Source organism: Periplaneta americana, chromosome 9 (genome assembly GCF_040183065.1).
Source record: "Periplaneta americana isolate PAMFEO1 chromosome 9, P.americana_PAMFEO1_priV1, whole genome shotgun sequence".
NCBI lineage: Eukaryota > Metazoa > Arthropoda > Insecta > Blattodea > Blattidae > Periplaneta > Periplaneta americana.
In genome coordinates this window covers 71,493,102-71,512,074 of record NC_091125.1, presented here as the reverse complement: position 1 = coordinate 71,512,074, position 18,973 = coordinate 71,493,102, and the positions used below count along the sequence as shown (strand labels likewise).

Genomic DNA, 18,973 nt, shown 5'->3' with positions numbered 1-18,973 from the left:
TTCTCTAAATGCTCTCTCTCAACACTTTCTCTCACTCTAAACTATCTGCACCATGTAAACGGTCTGGAGAGTAACTTAGAGTTTAGAATTATATAAATCTCATGAGAGCTCGCTAATGGGTTTAGAGAAGCTATATTCTGTCACCATGTAAACACTCCGTTAGAGAGCTCTCATGATTCTTCAGAACTTCGCTCTGAACTGTCGCCATGCAAACGTAGCACGATTATTACTTTAGACCTGTATTTCGAGAGTTATGCCCAAGCTTGTATAATGTCGTACGCAACAGTCGCGAGAGTTAATGAAAAAGTTCAACTTAGCTGACTAATTTAGAGTAGCTATAATGAGAGCTGACAGTATATGCGAGTTCTCTGTTCAGGGTGTTTACATGGCGAGAGCAGTTTTCAAGGCCGCTCTATTTAGACTCTCTATTTAGATATTATAGTCAACGAGATACTTGCTCTCACAACCGTTTACACGGTGATACTCAGCTATAATCTCTAGCTCTCTTCTCTAAACTGTCGCCGTGTAAACGTAGCATAAGAATGGTGAATATTATTCATGCATGTTTCCTCTATTTCTTAAAATAATGTTATGTGGCATGTTAGTTTTTATTTGTCGTTATTTACGTAAAAATTATGCGCCAAAAAATAATAATAATTTCGTACTCACTCCACATCCTATATTCACATTTGTTTTTCAGTGATTTATTAAAGAATGTACCGGTACCTTCAACTCAAATGTGATGGACCGGTTAATTATTATAAATTAATTGCACAAGGGCTTGGGGGCCGTCCTCAACAGGAGTTTTAGGGAGCAGAGCCCCCTAAAGTAAGAAAGAATACATCATAAAATATAAATCGTACCTTCAACCCAAAGGTGATGGACTGGTTTATTAGGCTACTATAAATTAATTGCATGAGGGTTTGGGGACCAAATCTCCAACAGGGGTTTTTAGGGGGCGGAGCCCCCGAAAACAAGAAAGAACACATTATAAAATATAACTCGTACCTTCAACCAAAGGTGATGGACCGGTTAATTACTATAAATTAATTGCATGAGGGTTTGGGGACCAAGTCCCCAACAGGGGTTTTTATGGGGTGGAACCCCCTAAAACAAGAAAGAACACATTATAAAATGTAACTCGTACCTTCAACCCAAAGGTGATGGACCGGTTAATTATTATAAATTAATTGAATGAGGGTTTGGGGACCAAGTCCCCAACAGGGCCCTAAAACAAGAAAGAACACATTATAAAATGTAACTCATACCTTTCAACTCAAATGTGATGGACCGGTTAATTACTATAAATTAATTGCACGAAGGTTTGGGGACCAAGTCCCCAACAGGGTTTTTAGGGGGCGGAGCCCCCTAAAACAAGAAAGAACACATTATAAAATGTAACTCGTACCTTCAACCCAAAGGTGATGGATCGGTTAATTACCATAAATTAATTGCATGAAGGTTTGGGGGCCAAGTTCCCAGCAGGATTTTTAGGGGACCGGTTAATTATTATAAATTAATTGAATGAGGGTTTGGGGACCAAGTCCCCAACAGGGGTTTTTAGGGGGCGGAGCCCCCTAAAACAAGAAAGAACACATTATAAAATGTAACTCGTACCTTCAACCCAAAGGTGATGGACCGGTTAATTACTATAAATTAATTGCACGAAGGTTGGGGGGCCAAGTCCCCAACAGGGGTTTTAGGGGGTGGATAAAGCAAGAAAGAACACATCGTAAAATATAACTCGTACCTTCAACCCAAAGGTGATGGACCGGTTTATTAGGCTACTATAAATTAATTGAATGAGGGTTTGGGGGACTAAGTCCCCAACAGGGGGTTTTAGGGGCCCCTAAAACAAGAAAGAACACATTATAAAATGTAACTCCTACCTTCAACTCAAATGTGATGGACTGGTTAATTACTATAAATTAATTGCATGAAGGTTTGGGGGCCAAGTCCCCAAGAGGGGTTTTAGGGGGCGGAGCCCCCTAAAGTAAGAAAGAACACATCATAAAATATAACTCGTACCTTCAACCCAAAGGTGATGGACCGGTTTATTAGGCTACGGTAAATTAATTGCATGAGGGTTTGGGGACTAGGTCCCCAACAGGGGTTTATAGGGGGCAGAGCCCCCTAAAACAAGAAAGAACACATTATAAAATGTAACTCGTACCTTCAACCCAAAGGTGATGGATCGGTTAATTACCATAAATTAATTGCATGAAGGTTTGGGGGCAAGTTCCCAGCAGGGTTTTTAGGGGGCGGAGCCCCCTAAAACAAGAAAGAACATATTATAAAATGTAACTCGTACCTTCAACCCAAAGATGATGGACCGGTTAATTACTATAAATTAATTGCACGAAGGTTTGGGGGCCAAGTCCCCAACAGGGGTTTAAGGGGGCAGATAAAGCAAGAAAGAACACATCATAAAATATAACTCGTACCTTCAACCCAAAGGTGATGGACCGGTTTATTAGGCTACTATAAATTAATTGAATGAGGGTTTGGGGGACTAAGTCCCCAACAGGGGTTTTTAGGGGCCCCTGAAACAAGAAAGATCACATTATAAAATGTAACTCCTACCTTCAACTCAAATGTGATGGACCGGTTAATTAGTATAAATTAATTGCATGAAGGTTTGGGGGCCAAGTCCTCAAGAGGGGTTTTAGGGGGCGGAGCTCCCAAAAAAAAGCAAGAAAGAATACATCATAAAATATAACTCGTACCTTCAACCCAAAGGTGATGGACTGGTTTATTAGGCTACTATGAATTAATTGCATGAGGGTTTGGGGACTAAGTCCCCAACAGGGGTTTTTAGGGGGCAGAGCCCCCTAAAACAAGAAAGAACACATTATAAAATGTAACTCGTACGTTCAACCCAAAGGTGATAATATAATAATATAATATAATTATGTTTTGGTAGCAAGATAGGATATTTTATGAGGTTGTCACGATTGAGATATCTATTGTCAATTGCTTTTATTTGATAGAAGGCCTTGACTGACGGGTATATAAGGACTGGCGCTCTTAGGGATGGAGGTCGGGGTTTGGGATGGTCCACAAGCAACAAGTTATACTAAATATGTTAAACATAAAAACGACCTATGTAACGAGTACCGGGTGCTAGGAAATCCGATTCCTGGTCAGGGCAAATTACCTGGTTGAGGTTTTTTCCACGGTTTTCCCTCAACCCAATATGAGCAAATGCTGGGTAAGTTTTGGTGCTGGACCCCGGGCTCATTTCTCTGGCATTATCAACTTCATCTCATTCAGACACTAAATAACCAGAGATGTTGATAAAGCGTCGTGAAATAACGTACTTAAAAAAAATATGTATTGGGTGTGATATATATTTTTCAAATGTGTAATAAGCTAAATTAATATACAGTAGTATATAACTTAATATTGCTAATATATCTGGCCCAAGCTCATATATCCCCTGCAAATAGCTCCCTTACATAAATTATGTCGAAGTTTTTTGGAAGACGTTGATAAGATCCTTCGATGCTCTGTTAAAGACATGCTTTTCCTCCCGGCTGATATTCCAAATAGCATGCTGTATGCTAGTAAAAAGTTAAAAGGACTTCAGTTAATACGCGCTTCGTGGGAAGCTTTTCTTCAACATTGTAGCATCTGTCTATCATTAATCAGAGCAGATAGTCCGCATGTTAACATGATGAGACAGATGTCGAACTCAAATCGTCGTGTGATTCCCTCTGCCTTTCTTTTCCCGAAGACTTTACTAAAGCTACATTTCGAAATTTTCGAGAAGAATTGCGAGGTCGTGAATATGAATCATGGAAGACCCTTTCAGGACGGGGAAAAGGTGTTGAGATGTATAGCGAAGTAACAGCTGCCAACAGTTGGATTGCAAACAAGAAAGGACTTTCGACTAGTGAATGGATATCTAGCCTGAAAATTACAGCAAATTTAGCAGCTGTTCGTTCCATTCCCGGCAGATCTCTCGACGCTACCCGGTGCAGACATGGCTGCCCAGAGATTGAAACTTTAGCACACGTCTTGGGATTCTGTGAACAGGGATTGCTCTTGAGGAACTCTAGACATCATCTTGTAAGATCCAAAATTGCTGCCGCATTAAGAACTAAGGGCTGGATAGTAGGAGAAGAAATCTCCTGTCTAGCTGAAAATGGGTCAACGAGACGAGTAGATATTTTAGCGTACAATGCTGACACTAAACAGGGCATCATTGTGGACCCCACGGTATGTTTTGAAGTAGGATGTCATCAGTCAGCCGAGGTCCACCTTGAGAAGAAGTCGATCTATGAGCCTACAGTCAACTATTTCAAGCTGAAATATGCCTTAATTCACGTTGAGGTATTTGGCTTGCTCATAGGTGCTTGAGGGACTATAACAGCTTTTTTCGAAGAATTTCGACGGAAATATGTTCTGCCAACATCTTTGAGGGATGACATTGTGATAATTGTGTTAAAAAAATCCTGCCAAATCCTAATTAATCACATGGTGCCACATTAATAGCAATTGTAATGTTTCACGCCCGTTTCTTTGTTTCCCTTTTTTAAAATTCAATATCTATGTTTACATATGTATAATAATTTTTTTTGAGGATATACTGAGTCCATAAGGGCTACTCTCAATGGGGGGCAGTTTAGTATTATTATTTATTAATATTTGAAATGTAAGTATCCTGTTTACACGCATGAAGGCACATATGGGACCTGGAGAAGTCATTCCATGTCAAATCAATACATTTTCGAATTAAAATTTTCCTTGATCTTTCAGATTTTGGTGAAACTTGCTGTATCAAGTTACCTTACATAGTTATGAATGGAAATCGTCAGAGTTTTTTTCTTCTGTCTTTCTTTCAAAAGTTATTAAGTATAAATTTTTACATTTTTATAAAAAAAGTGCTGTGTCCTGAAGTAGTTAATTACTATTTTCTTCAGAACCAGATGGGATACAGGGACAATGTCTCATTTTAACAGTGATGAAACCAGACCACATTGTGCCCAGGACAAGACAATTATTTGGCGCTCCCACTATTATATTTGGAATGCTTCACATACTACAACTAGGTAGTTCATTGAAAAACATATTTATAAGGATAACATTTAATGTAGGCCAATATCATACAGGGTGTTCAAACATTTTAACATACAGAGCATAAATAACATAGTGCAGTTAATGCTTCACGTTTTTCACACTCTTAAACATGTATTTTTCATCACACATAGTTCTAACTTTGTACAAAAATTATTTATTTAATCTGATGTCAGGATTACAATTGAATAGAAAAGAAAAATTATTATCCCATTAATTCCATCATTGTACTAAAATTATAAAAATAAAATGTATTTACACCTCAAAGTCATGTCATAGTGATTACAGCTTAACTTTACGAGCTTCTTTTGCTGCAAAAGTTTGTATTATGTCTTATGAAGACAGTTTACGAACTGTTTTGTGTTCAGTATTAATTATGCTTAAATTTGTTAGGTACTGTTTCATGGTTAAATTCCTTATGTAGGTTTTTGTAAGGTACAACTTGCTAAAACTTCTCTCATTAGATGCCACAAATACTTATAGCATGAGGAAGTTTAGTTAGTAGTTAAGTTAGGGTAAGCATCATGGAGTCCATATCTATAGATCATTCTGCAGAGTTCTGTTGATGAGCACATCTTCATTTTCGGGTCCAAGTTCAGAGTGTTAAACTTGAAGCTCTCAACTTCTAGATGGAGTTCATCTTCGTTGTAGCCTAAATAATCTGCCAATTTTCCGGCTTGTAATTGCAGGCCCTCTTTAGTCAGGTTTTGGAAATTGTTCTCGCTGAGAAAATAAAATATTTCACTAAGATGTAGGTTATGTAGGATGGCATGGAATCTAGTTCTTAGTTCGGCAAGGATTGTGTCAACTATTTTGTCTATGAGTGACTTGAATTTACCCTCTTCAGAAATGGTGTCACTTTTATCTTCACAGAGTTCATCATAAAACCTTTTCTTTTTCTTCATTCTTGTTTCTTTAAATTTTGACTCAGCACCAATACTAACAGTGATTATCTTTGCATCTTGAATTACATCAGTTCTGAGTGTAAAGTTTTCACGACACCATCAGTGTATCAGTAAAACTATCAATTGTCATGTCCTCCCTTTGAAACAATTTGTTTACAATGTCAGTCTTTGTCAGAACTCTAAACCAAAAGCACGTCATTGCAATGAATTCAAATTTTTTTTATTTTCGAAAGAAGGAAAATTACCTCTCCTTTTGTTTCCGCTATTGCTGAGGGGCACATGCTCAACTCATTAAGGACATTTATCACTTTTTCTATGTGTTTGTAAATTACCAATACTGCTTCCCGTTTTGATGGCCAACAGTTTTACTTTGCAGTTTTAGTGATAGAGAAACATACTTTTTCAAAACTTCCGATCTAGTTATAGAAGCAGCAAAATATCTGTACAGTTCACGGTACCAAAAAAAAAGTTTCTGCCTCTAGTGAGGCATTTACGGTATTTGTTCCTACACGATTTAAGGAATGTACTCCATGCCAGCCATGTTAGAGCCATTGTCATAGGATTGTTCTCCCCCCCACTCATAGTTAGTAATGTCTAAACCATCATCAGTTACTTTTTGTAAAATTAGCTCTGTGAGTGCTTCTCCAGTTTTTTGGCTTACATTGAAGAAGTGAATGAAACTCAACAATTTCGGGGCTGTTTTCTCCAATTTTTACATACCTAATTATATGGGACATTTGCTCTAGGTGGCTCACATCTGGAGTATATCAAACACAGAGAAATATGTTGCTTCTTTGATGTCATTCAAGATTTGTTCTTTTACTTTTCCAGCAATTATTTCCAGAAATTCATTTTGAATGCTAGAAGAAAAGTAGCTAACTTGTCCCTTTTTATGATGGTTAATGTGTTCTTGAAGTGCTGAATGGTAATGTGAGACAAGTTCGATTGTATTTAAGAATTTTCCATATCTAGGGTGGGAGAAATCAAGACTTTTATGTGAGCTCCGTAGAGGGCTACCCTGTTTTGCCAGATGCATTATCACATCCACAATTGCATGTAAAACAGATTTCCAGTGTTTCTTTTCTTCCACTATTTGATTTTGTAAATCTTTATTAATACTGGTTCTAAGAGTAAGAGAACATTGAAGCATTTTCTAGGTACAAAATCATTTTTTACAAGCCAAAGATATTTCGTGTTCATGAATTCTCTAAGTTTTTTCCCCACTTATACTGAATCCTTTCTCTTTAACTAAAAACAAGTTTTGACCTGAGAAAGTGTTAGAAAACAGTTTGCATGGTAAGCAAAACAAAGGATTTTTACTAGCTCCATAACAACCATGTTCTTTCTACTTTTTTTTCCATTTGAAAGTTGTTTAAAAAACCATTCTAGAAAGTAATCACCCTTCTCTGTTACTTTGAGTAAGATCAGGCTCAGTCTTTGGAGTTTCTGTTAGAGTTTTAACAATGAAACATTTCTGTGAGTTGGACAGTGTCCCCGACCATGTTCCTGGATCCTTCACACTATATTCGAAATCTAGAGATTGACAAGGAAAATCCTTTTTTATGCCTTCAGGTTCATTGTTACTTGTTCCAGGAAGAGGGTCCTACCTTCAGTTGCTTCTTTTCCCTTTTTGTTATCTTCATCGGGATCTGAAACCAGAGAGCAGGAAAATTGAGGAAAATACTGGAGAGTTGGCATATATATAATTGTTATATTTGACCTCATGGTGAAAATGTACCAGACTTGTAAAAAAGAACCAGAAAAAGTAACTAGTTAAAATTATTGGCTAAAAATATTGAGTAGTTAGGCTGGGTGCACACAGAATCAGACACAGCCAGATGAAGTGTTTTGTTATGGTTTCAGTGCGAAGTTCAGTACAATAAATGTTGCCATTAAAGAATACTTACTTACTTACTTACTTACTTACTTACTTACTTACTTACTTACTTACTTACTTACTTACTTACTTACTTACTGGCTTTTAAGGAACCCGGAGTTTCATCTCCGCCCTCACATAACCCGCCATTGGTCCCTATCCTGAGCAAGATTAATCCATTCTCTATCATCATATCCCACCTCCCTCAAATCTATTTTAATATTATCTTCCCATCTACGTCTCGGCCTCCCTAAAGGTCTTTTTCCCTCTGGCCTCCCAACTAACACTCTATATGCATTTCTGGATTCGCCAATATTATATTTATATTATATATTATATATATTATATTTATATTATATTTATTTATTTATTTTATAACAAAAATAATTAACTTACTTTACCTTCGCTAATGCATTTTGTGCTTAGCCATGATGACATGAAAGATGACTGCATAACTTGTTTTTCCCTTTCTTTGGCTCTCTTCCTAAATTCAGGTCCTGATGGTTTCTTAGACATTTTAAAGTGTTGAAAAACAATCTATGGATGTTGGGTGGATAAAAGGAGTACACCAACTGATCTACAAAGTAAATTGTTTGATCAATGCATTGCTAAGCTAGCTAAGATAAGCTATCCGAGCTGAACTACAGAGTGCACTGTGCAAGGCGCTTAAATAGGTTGCTGTTCACAGAAAAATTCTAGGTCCGGCGATGCTGTGGAGGGGATCATGACACGTGACCGGGGGCTGAGATGTTGGTGAAATTGGACCATCTGCGAGTACCAACGCTCCATGAATCAGAGTTACCGACACTACATGAATACATTTCTCATATACTATTCCCTAGTAAAAGAAATCCTTGACTGCTTGGTTACCTTGGCTCTGAGCTTTCTCCCAATTCTTATATATTACAGATAATTAAAATGTATGTTCGGTTTAAAAGTAAGTTCATGGCCAAAATTTTTACTTTTATTATCTTATTTAGGTGCCCCTTCTCCCCAGATCTAGTGCCCGGGGCAGGTGGCGTCTGCCCCTCTCACCCCTTAGTTTCGTCTCTACATTTTAAAGTTATTTTGGTGAGCTTTAATTTGATGTGTAACATGACAGAAGTCACAGTATAAAAATGTTTTTTAAAAATTATATATCTTGAAACACAAAACACAAATAAAAGTCGCCAAGACCATTTTATCATTTAGTCTGCTGCCAAAAAATCTGAAAGTTAGAATTTATAAAACAGTTATATTACCGGTTGTTCTGTATGAAACTTGGACTCTCACTTTGAGAGAGGAACAGAGATTGAGTATTTGAGAATAAGTTTCTTAGGAATATATTTGGGGCTAAGAGGGATAAAGTTACAGGAGAATGGAGAAAGTTACACAACACAGAACTGCACGCATTGTATTCTTCATCTGACATAATTAGGAACATTAAATCCAGACGTTTGAGATGGGCAGGGCATGTATCATGTATGGGGAAATCCAGAAATGCATGTTAATTGGGAGACCGGAGGAAAAAAGACTTTGGGGATGTCGAGACATAGGTGGGAGGATAATATTAAAATGAATTTGAGGAGGTAGGATATAATGATAGAGACTGGATTAATCTTGCACAGGATAGGGACCAATGGCGGGCTTATGTGAGGGCGACAATGAACCTGCGGGTTCCTTAAAAATAATTTGTAAGTAAGTAAGGTATTTTCTAGTAATAGTAACTCCGCTTTCCAGGCACCCCAACTTCAGAAATGGGTTACAAACAAGCCATTACCAGGAGAGACCAAAAATGTCAAATGGTGGCATTGGATTAAAAAAAAATAACTTAAAATTACAGTACTGAATGATAAAGAATAAGAAGAAAAAATAATTAATTAATAAGTAAAGTTATTATTATAGTAAATGTTAATCTAGATTGAATATTACAGTATATTGAAATTAGTTGCCTTACTAGTTTTACACAGCCGACTCATTCAGATCATGTCTTCTGGGCATTTAATTGTGTGTTTGTTTTTTTCCTACTTTGACAATAATGTCTCCATCTTGCGTCCATATGTTTTTCAGGCTGTATTTACTTATGCACTCTTTTAACAGATTATGCCTGGCATTAGTCAGGTCTTCACTGATGGTAACAAGACTACCCTTTAACAGTTTTTTATTTCTGAATACCTCAGCTCTCTTTCTATAGCTAATGAATTTAAAAATGATAAGCCATGGCCTATCACTGTTCCTTCGACCCACTCAGTGACTTTTGTCAATGTCACTTTCAGTTAACTGTACTCCTATTTTAGAAGCCACAAAGGCTAGATTGGGTATGCTGGCTATTTCTCCTTACATGTGAAAATTATACTCCTTGTATCACCTGATCCCATTAAGATTCCAAAATGTAACTTTTCGAGGTGTAAGATGATAGCATGAACTATACTAAAAACCAGGTTATGAACCGACTAAACAGGAAGTAGTTGACAGGGCGAGAGGAAAATGAGGGTTAGAGGAGTAGCCTGTGCAGCGATGACACGTTGAGTATGGCGGGGCGGAGGGGGGAAGGAGAACGGAGCTTTTCATTGGACCTCACGTGAAAATGTCGTCTGCTAATGAAAATCTGGCAACGGAATCATGGAGACAGTGTAGCCAAACTTCCCAGTTCATTTGCAGTACCATGTGCATTACGAGTCGCATTTCTTACCAGCGTCATTAGCTTGTGCTTTCTTAAAAACAGTAATTTAATTACTAATATTGTTGATAGTGTTATCGAGAACTATAGACAGTAGTTATTTTAAACATATCGGTGACAAACGCTGAACATGCTTTGAATCTCGCACCACTATGTGGCAATGGAGCTCGTAAAGAGAGCAACAGAACGTTGCGTCCGGTTTAGTCGGTTCATAATCTGGCTTTTAGTATAGTTCTGTCCCCCCCCCCCCCCAATTTATAAAATACCATTTTCTGAGAAAATTGAATTAAAAAATTTTGATTTTTAAGAAAAATGTTTTTATTATAATCCCTGTCATATTACACATCAAATTAATGCCCACTAAAAGAGCTTTAAAATGAGACATTTCCCAGATTTCTATCTCATCTGGTTCTGGAGAAAATGGTCAGGACACATCAATTTTTCCTAAAATATAGAAGTTAATACTGATTAACTTTTGAACGAAGGACATTGTTTTTTTTTTTAATGATTTCTATTCATAACTATGTAAGATCACTTTATATAGGAAGTTATATCAAAATTCCAGAATGTCAGTTGGAATCAGTGTGTTGATATGACATGGAATGACTCTATGCAGAGCAAATCAAACTTAAATTACTGGCATTATTAACAAGTCACAAGGTTTCTTTTGATGAACAGAACATTGGATTTTCTGGCCTCTTATTTGCTTTGAATCCAGAAAATTATACAATTATAGGTTTTCCTTACCAATTGTTGCACTAAGTCTATGACACAATTTGCTTGCATTTCACATTGTCAATCTCAGTTAGTCTGAATTGTATCGAGAAATAGGTAGTTTTAATCAAGATTTAGATACACAGTATAGCAACACATTTTCCTATTGAATATTCGAATTAGTTCTGTTTATGCAAGTTTCAGTGGTGTTTTTCAGAGACTGCACAACAATCGAGATATTGGTACTATTAAATTATTTAATAAGTGGCAAGAAACAGGTTTTGTTCCTAATAAGAAAAATGTTACCCGAAGTGTGCTGTAATGGAACAAACTCTTCAAATATACATGAGAGGATGGAGTTGAATGTAAGAAAAAGTACGCATCATCTAATACAAGAATTGAACATATAGTATCTCATGTTAAGGAGTCTGAAATTTCTTGAGTTTCAAGCATAGGTGTTGGTGGTTCATAAATTGAATTCAGCTGACCAAGTAGCATGCATATGATTTTCTCATTGATTGTTGGAATCTAATCGTTTATCGAGTGCTTAAAAAATTTCAAACCTCTTACCACAGAATGTTACGATATATTCAATTTTTGTGCTATTCAATCCTATTGTATTGTCAAAATGAAGATCATTTGTAATGTCTATGTTTAGAAAATATCAGTGAAATAAAACTATATTTTGTATGAGAAATCTGGCAACTGTATAGAGAATATACAAAAGAAACAATACATCTTAATTAATCTCAGTGTGGGAAAAGATGATAGTACAGGATTATTCTTTAGCTGCTATATGATTTTATTGCTTCTGTTTCAGAAGTCAAATTGATTCATGAGCTTATGTATAAAATGACCTGGTTAGATATAGCTGTTCTTTTAATTTATAGCCACCTCGATTAAACGTATCAATTATAAATAATAAAAATTAATATTCAGAGAAAGAAAAAACAACCTTTAATTAAGAAATTAAATTGTCTTTTTATTGACTGATTAATGGTTACCCTTCAAAAAAGGACAGCTACCCATAGGCGGAGAGAGAACCGTTTCCTTAGGGAGCAAAGCAAAACCATAGAATCCCGATATAACGAGATTATGGGGGACATCATTTATCTTCTTCCCCCATTATAGCTCGACCTTGGTACAGTATATCGGAATATGATCATTTAATAAAGGTATTGTAAAATAAAGTAAAATTGTAACAAAATATACAGACAATTTAATTTTTTTTCCTCTTGTATGGAGGAGAGACCTGAAGGCTAGCACTGCAGCTTGAGGCCTATTGTGCTTACTACTCCTATTCTGTGAATGATTGGGTAGCCAAATGGCTGCGCTCTTGTACAAGTACAGCATGCCACACCATGAACTTAAAATGAGTCCAAGGTTCAACATCGAAAATTACCCAGCAATTCTGCTTCAATTGGTTCAGGAAAAGCCCACAAAAACTCCAACCAAGTAACTTGTCCAAATTGCTTGTTTCATGGCCAGACATGCTAACTATTACTCCACAGTAGTGGATCAATTTTACATTTACTTTATCTGTTTATTTAAAAAAAGCAAGGTATCATATGAAATGTGAATTCTAATTATTTTATTTAATCTCGTCTTTAAGTTTGCACATTAATTAGTTAGCTAATGGCTCCGTTGCCAAAGCCCGGCATTAGATAACAACAACAACAGTTTGCACATTATGCCGGGATCACTTTTATTTTTTCTGCATTGTTGTGCAGTATGTTATTCATACTTCTTCAAGTGGCTGTTTGAACACCTGCAGAGTTCTAACACATCAGTATTGGCTGTTACAAAAAAAAAAAAAAAAAAAAAATACAGTGCTTCCATTTCTCAAATGAGGTATAGAAATTCTTATAATTTCAGAAATTTAAAATAAATATTATAGTCCAGACACATGGTCTGAAGACAGTAATTCGTCAATTTAAGCACATTAACTTAATCATAAACAAAAGCAAGAAAAATCTTGTGAATTAAATATTTTCTAACGTTAATAGGAAAAAAAAGAGTTCAGCTAAGTTTAGAGGGGCAGTGGCCCCCATGCCCCCCCCCCCCCATAACTCCGCCTATGCAGCTACCCAACATTTTGGGGCGCCTCTGACCACTGTAGATTGCTTTTCAGTATGAAATCAGGAGTTTTAAGTTGGTAATATTTACATTGTATAACTTACTTCCTTTTAAATAAGTCATGTGTGAGTCTGTGAAATTGTAAGGAAATCGAAAAACATGTTCAGCATGAGGCTGTTTGATGAAAACCTTAAGTTTAGGCTTTGTGGACTAGAAAAGACCATCAACCACCACGTATCTATAGATATGGTTCTTTGAACCTTATAGAAATAGCAATTGTTTAGTATCATAAATCTGAGGAAGTTAATATTAATGAAAGGGTTGTGAGTGAGATCTTAAAGTTGATTAAAATTTTAATGCTATTTAGTCAATTTCACCGTTTTGAAATTAAAAAGGTAGGCACAATGGACCCTATTTCGACTGAAGTGCTTAGGTTTAATCTAAATCATGTATAATTCGTTTATGTTCTATTGTTAGTATCCTTTCACAATAAGTTAACATTACACTAATTTTTATAAATTATATTTTAGAATCACATTTATTAGTTGTGGAGTCTTGGATATTCAATGCTTCTGAATACACAAACTTTTTTTTTTTGACTTAAGCATTGCTCTGTTGACAAATTTTGCATGTGAATGTGACATGAAAGCTGCTTAATAATGCTTATTTTTTTCAGATTTTGGGCAGCAACAGTTGACATTGTCAGAGAATTTGTCCACTTCCATTGTAAGTGATGAAGAAATGAAGATGTACAAAAGGGTGTTTTCAGGTATGCATAATGAATGACATTTAACATAAAAAACCTTAAAGTCATCGTGCATTAGTTGGGACAACAGATATAATGAGTGCTCCATGTAACTATACATGTTGTTTGCTTATGATGACGCTTTGCTCGTAGTTGTATGGATATTTTTTCATTTAATTTATTGTACTCCATAGATCTTACATCAGCATTGAAGCTTTAAGATTTGGAACAAGTCACAGTTTTACAAGATTACAATTTTTTCGCGAGATGAAGTGAGGTGAGGCCGAGGATTCGTCATAGATTACCTGGCATTTGCCTTATGGTTAGGGGAAAACCTCAGAAAAAACCCAACCAGATAATTAGATCAAACGGAGATCTAACCCAAGCCCGAGAGCAGCTCCAGATCAGCAGGCTAGCGAATCTGCCAACTGAGCTACGTTGGTGGCTCTACAAAAAAATGTACAGTACATAGTAATCAGATGATTCAATTTACAAACCTAAACAATTATTCATCAGTTGAGCTATAAAATATAATACATAGCAAGTAAGTTAATTCAATTTAAAAATGTAAACACTTCAATCAGTTGAGATATACAAAAATTGATAATATTTATGCAAATTACTTTAATTTACAAGCATAAACAATTCATCAGTAACCCGAATCATGTAAAGTGAAATGGGTAGGCATTAGATACATACAATTCTTCAGTTGAGCTATACAGATTACTATTCAGTTTACAGCTATACAATTCATCAATCAAGCTATACAAAAATATACATGCGTAGTAATCAGATTAATTCAATTTACAAGCATAGTTTAGTTTAGGGTGACCAGATATTTAAAATAAACGGAACACTTATTAAAGTTTACATGAATCAACATTTTATCTAAACATTCATTATTACTTGTGTTTATATAATGTTGGTGAGCAATAAGGTCCAGTTTTATTTATTTTAAAATAATAAATACACTGTTTACAGTAACTAGGCTACACAGTTCAATGCAGACCTTCGCCTCCTCCAGTCATCTCTGTCCTTAGATCTTGTGTTTCACCTTGGGTGATTTTACATTTTCTTATGTCATTGTACACAGTCATCCCATCATCTAGCCTTAGGTCTCCCTCTCTGTCTCTTCCTCTGCGGTTGTTCAACAAAAAGTTGATGGGGACCTCTGTTTTCTTCCATGCTATTCACATGTTCTATCCATTTTAGTCTCATAATTTTTATAAATGCGATCAAATCCAAATCCTTATAAAGCTGCTTAAGTTCACTATCATAATTATATAAGTACATAATAGAGTAGCATGGATACTTGGCTTAAGTCATTGTTGATAATTTTTTACATTGCAACTAGTCTGGATTAAATAGGTTAACTTATCTGTTTAAAAATACTTCAGGTTAATTGGATCTTACATCATATTCATGTCATTGTATTCTGAACTTATTTCGTAAGACAATTTTTTTGCCCCATATTACCTTTTAACTATTTTAACATTCTCCTTGATTATCAACTGTGCGGTCTGCATCGTATTTCTTTGAAGAGTGAATTTGCTGTAGAAGTGTTGGCCTTTCCTTCAGGAAACTATAGAAGTCCACGTAAGACACATTTTTGAAATGACATTTTGTGATTTATGGTTTTAACTGAAAACTGATTCCTTTCATCAGACCAAATTGAATTCAACAATGAAAACACACTTTCTTATGATGCAGTGATGCCAAGTATTCCTAACACAAAACTTACAATGTGAATTATGTTTGCAAAACTAATGTAGGCCTATTTATCTTTCATAATAAAATAAAAGAAAAATAAATATTTCAACAATAATTTAGGGAAACGGGACACCATTAAAAAAATGGGACATATTGGCATCCTTAGCATACTTTTCTCGAGACAGGGGACAAGAGGCTGAAAAAAAAGGGACAATCTCGTTAAAAATGGGATGTCTGATCACCCTAGTTTAGTTGAGCTATACAAAATTGTACAATTCATATCAAGTACATTAATTCAATTTACAAGCATAAACAATTCATCACTTGAGCTATACAGACTACTATTCAATTTACAGCATACAATTCCTGTAAATTTTGCAATGGACACTAATAACTTGTGAATTACACTGAACAATCACTTGTACTAATTGAGACATCACTAATCAACCAGCTAAATTATTAGCTCCTCATACCAGAGACCCACGATTCAGATTCTAATTAGGTGAAGTAGAATTAATAGTAGGCAAAGATAGTGTTAATTCATATTTCCATATTTCTCCTATGTTTTACCATTTCTTCGTCATTTGCTATTGTTATTTTGCTATTGTTCCCTAGACAGAGACATTAAATTAAATAGACTTTTTAATATGTATGCAAAAACTATGCAACAAATGCATATTTGGTGGATTTGTAATGTATGTTAGCCTTAATTTCTTCTGACTGTTGTAGACATTTAATAGTGATTCATAATTCATTAATATTCAAATTATTTAGTCTCTCAAATTTGATAATTATAAAAACAACTGTGATATTAGCAGATAACATTTAAAGATTCTTCCTCACAACTACACTGCTAATGTGGTTATAATAGTGTTGCATTTAAAGTTTGAATGACGCAATTTTTTTCTTTCATAATTGAACATCATATATTTCCATCCTGTCGCACTGAAATTTCAGACTATAAGAAGTTCTTCCATGATGCACATCACTTAAGTCATTTAATTAAAACTAAATAGTTGCCAATGCCTTTGTTCTTCTTGTAAGTTGAAATTTAGTTGTCATAATACAGAAATAATACTTAAAAATAACCCACAAAACCGCAAAATAAATACCGGTAGTTGATTCATAAGAATATATTTTTCTTTAATATTGAGTAATGTTTTATCTTTGAGTCTGTTATAGACACAAAATGTAAATAATGCTAGCATGTACTGTATTTACCTGAAAATAAGCATTTGTATCTGAATTTGAAGACCTCCTGGGAAAAAGGATGTAACATAAAAATATTGAAATATGTGATTTAGGTGGAAAAAGTAATTTTGAAACATTCATTTATAACAAATTATTGCATTCAGTAACTGAATGAACTTGTATCTTTGATGATTAGTCAAATGATTCTGCTAGTAAATATAGGCCTAATGAAATATGCCCCTGAAATTATTTTTCTTTCTCCGAGAAAATTAATTATAGTTTTGTTGGTTGCATCCTTATTCTGGGGAGTCTTCATTTTTTAATTAATTTTATTTATATAAGCCCGCATTTAATTTATATAAGCCTTGAACACTTGTACACAATTTTAAGCCACAGACATATTTCGTCAGTCTTAATGTAATGAAGACAGTGCTGCTTATATTCAGATAAAATATAGTAACATCGTTGAATGCCATTTACTGAGTACTGTAGAAGATAGACAATATAAACCTATATGTCAGTTATGCAGTAAATAAAGAGCTTTCTGTGTATGTAATTTTATTCCATTATGCAGAGGTGCAGAAATTTTTTGCCATTTGAGGACCCAGCTCAAAAATGTAGGAGCTAGCAAGGATCCCACCAACCTGATTCCTATCAATAATGGAGTTTCTACTTGGCATTGACCTCGGTATTACTTTTTATACATATTTAAACTACCAAAAATGTTAATGAGATGTATTAGGTATAAAGCCATAAACAGTAAACACTGTCAGCTACAATTTTCCAAGTGCAAAAATATATTCAGCGATGATGATGATGATGATGATGATTAATGGAGAAGTAATGGTATGATGGCTGGGGAAACAGAAGTATCCCATAAAAATCTATTCAAAATTCATCTTTGTCCGCCACAAATTCCATTTATCTCACTGAGATTTGTACCTAGAACTCCAGAATGAGAAATTCGGCTAATGAACTGTTATGCTGGTGTTTAAACCATTGTATATTATTATGCATGTAGCAGGTGTATCATGTGAATGAATAGAAATATTACTTGCCTTTAAGGACAATAAAAATACTGTACTTTTTAACTCTTCAGATTCAGAATCCAATATTTGAGTCTAGACTTGCATTGCTAGTTTATGTTTCCTTAAGTCGTCAGGAAAATAGTGGAATAATACGAAATTAAGATTCAATAGAATCATTTAGTTTCCTTTTTAACACTTCCTGTTAACCAGATCTTAATCTCCTAATTTCCCACCAACCCTGCAGTTGACAGCATTTCTGTCCAATAGGCTGTGGAGAAGCTCTGAGAGCAGTGTTTATGACTTGAATGAGTGCTTTCATGTCGCAGATCTGAAGAAGGTGACACGTATGCGACTGCACTGCACAGTGTGTGACTGTCACATCGGGTGCACTCAAGATGCAGCCTTCAACATGGCCTTTCACCGTGCCCTGCGTGTCCTGGTGTGCAAGGACTGTGAAACTTTCTATGAAACTGGCGACTTTCCATGTGGTGATGATGGAAGTGAGATGTTTTGCTGTTGGTGTGGGCAGGGTGGTCAGCTCTTTTGCTGTAGCAACTGTCCTAAAGTATTTTGCAAGGTCAGAAGCTTAAACATTTCATTACTTTTTTGCTTACACTGATACCAATGTGCAAAGAAGTGTATAGGCTAGATAACTTTTTTTTACATTGCCATTAGCACTTTCAGATAGATTAATGCAGGCCAGCGGTGTAGGATCAAGAGAAGTGAGAAATGCGGCATTATCTGTTAATTCTTACACTGGGTGTGTGTGTGTACATGTGTCGGATGACCATATGTCCAGATTAATCTGAACATGTTCTCTTTTTATAGATTCGTCCAGGTCTGGGCGGATTTTTAGGAAATCGACAAATGTTCTTTTTAGGTCATCAGTATTATATTTTGTGTTTATTTTTCCCTCAGTTTGCAAGATTGAATAATTTTCTAAAAGCACACACAAGATGGTAGCACCAATTTTTCCTAGAGTGTATTAAG

General features: G+C 35.4%; 1 protein-coding gene across 1 annotated transcript in view; it reads left to right on the top strand.

Annotated features, from left to right (window-relative positions):
- ADD1 (ADD domain-containing protein 1) overlaps nucleotides 1-18,973 on the top strand; it is a 50,365-nt gene that overhangs the window by 10,310 nt on the left and 21,082 nt on the right. The window contains exons 4-5 of the mRNA XM_069834983.1: nucleotides 13,986-14,078; nucleotides 18,310-18,560. Coding sequence (XP_069691084.1) covers nucleotides 13,986-14,078; nucleotides 18,310-18,560 — 344 coding nt within the window. The remainder of the gene's footprint in view (nucleotides 1-13,985; nucleotides 14,079-18,309; nucleotides 18,561-18,973) is intronic.